Source organism: Phalacrocorax carbo, chromosome 12 (genome assembly GCF_963921805.1).
Source record: "Phalacrocorax carbo chromosome 12, bPhaCar2.1, whole genome shotgun sequence".
In the NCBI taxonomy this organism is placed as follows: Eukaryota; Metazoa; Chordata; class Aves; order Suliformes; family Phalacrocoracidae; genus Phalacrocorax; species Phalacrocorax carbo.
The window spans coordinates 2,201,508-2,208,624 of NC_087524.1; the positions used below are offsets into that span (position 1 = coordinate 2,201,508).

The 7,117-nt window shown below is 44.9% G+C and overlaps 1 protein-coding gene across 1 annotated transcript; it reads right to left on the bottom strand.

Moving 5' to 3' along the window:
• Positions 1-5,955: 5,955 nt before the first annotated feature.
• ELOB (elongin B) lies at positions 5,956-6,408 on the bottom strand. The gene is given in 3 exon segments (XM_064464473.1): positions 5,956-6,205; positions 6,207-6,321; positions 6,324-6,408. Coding segments are annotated over 3 exon segments (450 nt in total).
• Between the last annotated feature and the right edge of the window lie 709 nt (positions 6,409-7,117).

The following is a 7,117-nucleotide window of genomic DNA, read 5'->3' on the forward strand; positions in this document are numbered from 1 at the left end:
CATAATTATATTCAGGAAGGCTACAAGATAGAGAATACAAAGACTAAGAATATGACAGTAACCAAAACCCAATGTGCTCTGATGGTGTTTCTGAAGGCAGTGGTATAAACTTCCTCAGTATTTGCAGAGATGTTCTGAATTCAGTATGGAGACACCTGCTTCTAAACCCCGGAATTATTCCTTTTCTGCAGTACCATAGCCTAAACTGAAAATGTGATGACTCTGGAATTGTGACCTGCGTTTGACTGAAGCTGAGCTTTGCATTTATGGTCTCTGTATACATGAGGCCAAGTTCTGTGCAGTCTTTCAAAAGAGGATGCCATTTTTTTTCCTTCCTGCCACCTTCCTCCCCTCCTCAGTTAATTCCTTTTTTTGCATCACTAAAGTCTGCTAGTTTCTTTTTCCCCAGTTGTTCTGAGGGCACCAGTCTTTTCTATTCTGCTGCAGATCACAATCTGATCTCTGAAACAGAATAAAATCCACTGAAATCCATTGACTCTGAGCTCCTCACTGTGTATTAAGTCTGCCAGTTTGAGTACTCTCAGACAGAGTAGAAGCAGATGAGGCATCCCATAATGCAATGTCTGAAAATTGTCCAAAGGCTGGGAATGTCATAATTCCTGAGTCATTTCACATGGACTCTACCCAAGCATCAAGGCCATGAGAGGAAGTTTAAAATCCAAGCCGTTATTCTATCTGGTATCTCACAGGTGCCATCCCTGTACAGACAGGATTCAGGTTCTCAGACACGAACCTTGCTGTTTACAGCAGGCAGAACATTCAGATTCACAGCCTGTCCCAATGTCCAACAGAGAAGAGCAAAAACGTTTGCCTGCCAAGGGCAGATGGGCATTTGTGGGGCCATCCTGATTTGCTGTGGTGGAATGGAGTGTGGACAGATCGTTCTGGAGCTTGTGTAATAGTCTTCAGCCTTTTTTTACACATCATGAAGGAGAGTTTTTCTGTGTTATTGCCATCCCGACAGCAGATGCAATTTGAGCCCCACGCACCAGAAGCAGCCCCTCTTACTAGGTTCGTTCCTGCAGTAATAATCTGCCTTCACATCAGACTCCTTAATTGCCTTAACCCAGCGCATGTGCAGGCTGTTAGCGTTCTCCTTGCCTCTAGCTACCTCCTTCCTTATTCCAGCAGCAACATCTTGTTTTCCAATGTTCTGGTCAACTCATTGTTCTGGATGACCAGCCCCAAACTCTTCTGCCAAGGACGCTGAAGTTGGATGAGAACCATTTTGGAACCGCACATAAAAACCACAATTCACCTACCACCAAGCACATGCGTTCCTTGGGAAAACCGGCTGACAGCAGGACTGCAAACAGAAATGCCAGCGTGCCTCTTGCGTTTCTGCTTCCACTCTCACCTGCTTGGAAAGCTCAAGACTTACTATTCACAAAACAATCTATCCACATTCAGTGACATGGCTTGGGAGACACTGTCCCCATTAGCAGCTAGGCCATGAGCATTTTTACCTCTCTTTGCATGCCTATGCTAAGCCAAAGCATATTTGAAGGAATTTCCTAATGACACCATGCCTAGCACAGACTCCAGCACCTCAGGGTTGAGGCTAGAGGGCTTGGAAATACTTTCTGAGAAACTACTGCACCGTGGCGCATGGGAATTGTAGGGTTGCTATTTCTGTCTTCCACCGAAGGAGGTGACACAGGAAGGGTAGCAGGATGGACAGAGGCTTCTTACCAGGGCCTGTAGTGGTAGGACAAGGGTTAAAGGTTTAAAACTAGAAGAGGGTATGTTCAGATTAGAGACAAGGAAGAAATTCTTTAGTATGAGTGTGGTAAGACACTGGAACATGTTGCCCAGAGAAGCTACGGATGCCCCGTTCCTGGAAGTGTTCAAGCTCAGGTTGGACGGGGCTTTGAGCAACCTGATCTAGTGGAAGATGTACCTGCCCATGGCAGGGGGAGCAGAACTCAATGATCTTTAAAGGTCCCTTCCAACTCAAATTATTCTATGGATGTGTCTCTGTCTGCAAGAGACTTCCAGGTTCAGTTGTAAGGCATGTCCAAGGAGAACACCAAGTCTTAAGCAAGCTGTGACCAAAGATTTACTTTCCTTTTTAAGGCTGAGTAGACCTATGCACCCAAATTCCAGAAAAGCCAGCCTTACCAGTAGTCCTTCACGATCCAGACCCATTTAACCACATTTTAAATCCAAGCAAGCACCTTTCCCCACCATCTGTCAAGTCTTGTTATGGTAAGAGAATCTACCCTGTCTGTGATGCAGAAGTAGAAAAGATTCATTTCATCCAGTCCATTTAATCCATTAATCTAAACCAAAAATCCTCCCGGGAGCAGTCTGCACTTCCTTTGTCTGCTACAAGTTTCTCCTTGGAAACAGATAATGTTACCTATCACACCTAGTTTTGGACCACCAGAAGCACAGCAAGGACTTGGCTCCCTTCTGCAGCAAGGAGCCTAGCTGTTGGAGGATGGCAAAACCTTCAAAACTGAGAAAGCAGGGGAAGAGCGTGCAAAGCTGTGCTTTGCTCTTCCCACTTTTGCCAGGTGATGTTGTGCCTTGGCATTTGGCTCCTTCAGCACACACAGCTACGGTCCCGCACAAAGAATGCATCACCCCACCCTCAGAGCCTACCGTAACATGTATCATAACACCACTAGCTCCACACAGTGGAAAGGAAACATTCACATAAGGGTTTCCTCAATTATCCTGACACGTTAAAGGTTTGACGCTCTGCAGAACCCTGGGAGGCAACACAGCCCGGACAGAGTAGATGTGTGCTCTCTTCCCCCCAGCTTCCCTCTCTCCACCTGGCAGCGCAGGGCTCTCCCGCTAGCCCTGCCAGAAAGAGAGGCAGTTCCAGACAGCTGGCCCTGGTCCCTCTACTCCCAGTAGTTCTTTTCAGAGCAAGCCTTTTAAGTAATGGAAAGGTATCCTTTCCCTAAAAATGAAATCCAGTGCTTAGCCTACCAACTACCAAGTCTTTTAAACCAAACACTGGAATACACAGGTCATAAATCTGGAAATTTCCCTATCAAACAGTGTTTATCATGTAAAACTTCATGGTTTAGTACCCATTCATGTTTTGTTTCCATTAAGTTTTTTGCCCCAGTCTTAAAAATAAAATCCAACTTAAACAATGAAAATGCATATTTCATTTACATTATGCATACTGAAGAAGTTAGAGATTTGCAGTTCACATCCCGCTTCATGCCAATTTAAAAAACTTAGATTAAGTTCATAATAATTTTGCCTGTTCACTTTGCTCTTAGTTAACTCATCTGCTGGTATGCAGGAAAGTTTGCCTTGGCGCCTTTCGAAAGCCTGAATGTTTCTGTTCGAGTCTATTGCTGTGTGCATATTTCCCTGGGCCAAGCCGTGGTTTATGTTAGGGCAAACTGGTGGGCTTTATAAAAGGTAATTACACGCAACTCTGGAACACACAAGTCATATGACCAATCTAAAAATACTCAGCAAGTCCAGGTTACTTTAACACCTCTCCCCACCCCCAAAACTTCTATTTTCACCTTTCATTTCTTTCAGCATGTAAGTCTCAACCGCTGACCCATGCTTTTACACTTCTCCAGGGTTCTAGTGCTTTTGCATGTACTGTAAGTAGATCTCCATTGCGGAGCACTGATAAAGTGCAGTCCTTTGCTACCACGAGATTATAACCTCCTTCAAAATATCCCAGTATTTTCTCCACTGTCATTCCAGAGGTTTCTCCCATTGCTGCCCTGCCCTGCCAAAGGTGAGGCAAATCCAGAGGCAGAAACAAGCTGTTTTTGTTTAACGGCTAACTCTAATGGCTCAGAGAATGTGAAAGAATCCGTTCCCTAAGCGGTATAAAAGAGTCCAGTCCACTAAACGAAGGTCACAGTAGCCAGACTGGGCTGAAATACCACCCTGGGACCAGGCAGCTTCCCTAACACGCGATACTGAGCCAAGCTGCAGTCTCATCAGAGTACAACAACTGCCCCCAAGACACTTTGCCTCCCCTTTTCAGTTCCGGTTTTGCTTGATCTCTCCTAACAGTGCTATCCCTTAGTCTCCCCAGGTCCTGCACAGGGAAGAAGCTTCCCAAGCACCACAACACCTTAATTTACCAGGGTGCTCTCCTGCTCTTGCCCTGCTCCTGGACAAGGGGATGATGTCCTGTGCACCAAAGGTGATGGTCAAGCAGAGCTGAGCAATGGTCTGGTTTGGTGTAGTATTCACTCAAAATTCTTTAGACTCCTAAAGTCATAGACTGGATTATTTAACAAAAGTTCCTTTTTTTTTCCAGCTCAGTTTTTCAGTCCTGTTTGCAGTATTTGAGCAGGTAAGGCTGTTGAACAGGTACATTCAAAGCAGAGTATTGTTCTCTAATATTAACAGCAGATTATACAAACGGGTTAGATAAGAGATCAGCTCTGTAACATTATTATGAATCCTGGCAGAGACATTTGTGAACGTAACACTCAGAAGCTCAGCATCTGGTTTGGCTACATGCCTGGCCTCAGGCCTACTTTTTTTTAGGATGTAATTTCTGTTGAACAGCCAATATTCATCATTAACTTCACTTTCCTCTAGGTATCTCTTCTGAATGGGGGACATCTATCTCTTTTTCAGTAGGAAGGAGTTTGAAAGTCAGGACAACCAGAATTGTACGAGAAACGGAGGGCAGCCTGCAGCGTTCTTTGGTTGGTACTTGCTGGCAGCCAAGTTCAGAGTGGACCTAAGTTTTTCAGCAAGCCTAATGGGAGATATGAGGAGCTTGATTAAGATTGCTATAAATACAGCCCAGCTACATCAGTACAGCTTGTTTATCTACACATATGACAGTTCTGGAACTTTTTCTGTTGTTGCTGAGGATTTTCTATTTTTTTCTCTCCCCTATAAATTCACTACAGTCACTAGGTGGCATCCTGGTGCTTGCCCAGCGCTCCCGTGCTTGAAGACTACTAAGAAGTCGGGGCTACAGAGACCACAAAAACCTGGATCGTGATTCAGCTGGCAGCCTTGAGTTCCCTTTCTGTTTGCTCCAGTGAGGTTTAAGCGGCATTTTAGAAGTGTCTTTAGACTATCAGCACAGGGACAAACCTCCAAGGAGGGATCATGGACAGGACTGAGTAGTTTTAAGAGTGTTTTTTTGAAATTGGACACAGACTGGTCTGCCTAAATTACCCTTGATACAGGAGAATGAAAACTTAATAATAGGACTTCAGAGTTTAATTGAGGGAATAGATGCATTAGCACCTCTGATCATTAACAGAGAAAAACAGAGCAGCTTGCCCTTTGCAGCACAGCAGCTTTATTATATCAGTTTCTGGCTTTACTGCCCTTTTCCCACTGTATTTATTTTTTTCTTCCAAGAATGAAGGAGGAAGATGCCAGAAAGTAAACTCCTAACGCTTCGAAGAAAAAAAATATATCTTTACCCAGTTGATAGATGCTTTCAACAGTCCATGCCAGTAACCATACTTCATGTCAACTCTAGAAATTCATTGTTGTGCATTGTATTAGTGCAGTGTCCCTTAACTTTGGGGGTAATAAGCTCCATTTGCTAACCTTACCTCTGCTCAGATCTTAAGGTTACAGTCTTCCTAAAGATTTTGCTACAGGCAGGACTAGAAGTTCCTTCTTCACCCCTGTTCCAAGATTTCCAGCCAAACTCCTCAGAGTTTGACACTACTGTCAGAAGTAAAGATGAAGACAGAAACCAATGTTTGTATACCAAATTAGCCTGTGCAAGACTTCTTCCCCCCAAAAAAGCCCCAGCAGTTCAGAGCTGATAAGGCCACGGGCATTGGCTGGAAGAAACACAAATGGCAGAACATGCCATCCACACTTCAGGGGGTGCACACGGAGCTGCTGCCACCCTTCCCTAGCACTAATTTGAGAGAAGGATCCCAGGGTACCATTCTGTTTGCTGCCTGGACACTACAGGACACTGACATCATGTAACTGAATTGCAATGCTTTATTGGTCAGACAGACACATTAGGAAGGGTGTGGATGGATGCAGGATACAGACAGAACCAGCACCCCACAAAACAGGAGACACTGGTTTCAGCAAAATAGGTTGCTCACTAGAGCTGCTACCAGACTCCTGTGACTTTCTAATATCAAGTAGCTCTGCAGTGCTTAAGAAGGGGTCAATACGCAATGGTTCAAAGGTGCAATTGCCAGGTCTGATTAAAGCCAAGCCCACTGTGGCAGTAACATGAGGACAGCAGTTTGTGGCTTAAGCCACAGCCTAGCAAAATCCTATCATCGTCATCCAGCAGCTGGTCATCTTTGTAGAGCCGCTGCTCCTCCAGTAGTCTCGTCAATATTCCCTCCACCACCTTTCAAACTCATGCACAGTTGTCTCCTCTTTGGCCTCAGTGAGGACTGCTGTCTTATGACAGCAAATCGCCACATAGTCATCCATCACTGTCCTAGGGCTTCCTGCAGTCCTCTGTCACTGGGAAACAGATTTCAGTCCTCTTCATGAGAGACCTGTATTTTCAGGAACAGCAGAAGTTACGACAGAACTGTCATCAGATGAATGGATCCAATGGGGACAAGGAGGGGGAAAACAATACCTACAGGTGGCTGCTCTGCTAGACAAAGATCCTCACACTCTACACAAGCTATTAATGACTTGTCTTCCTAGCTAGATGTCATCTAGCAGAGAGCTTTTAACACTATTAACAAGCATTTGTGTTACTTCAGCTGCTTGCCTGAAAGGTTTCCTCCCCAGTTTGCTTTGGGTTGCACACATCTACTCAAGATCCCAGGAGGGAGCAAGCGTGCAACTCTGCACTCAGCATGGAAAGGGCAGAGCACAGGAGAAGGCAGCACACAGAGTGGTTGGGCTTTTTTGGTTTCTAGTCAGGCAAGAGCAAAGAACTTCCATGACTCCTTCACATGTTCAGTAAAGACAGGAAAGTTATAAATACAAAAGTGTTGAGAGTTATCAAACTAATGGAGAGTGTTAAGATATTTTAGCCTCCTACTCCAGTTTCAGGAACTTACTTGTCAAAATAGCTCATTGCCTAGCACCAACGCTGATAGCAGAGACTCAGCTTGGGAGTAACTCTTCTCCCTCAGAGTTTGGCTAGGGTGCAAGAGACTCACACAGGAGCAGAGTGGGAGAG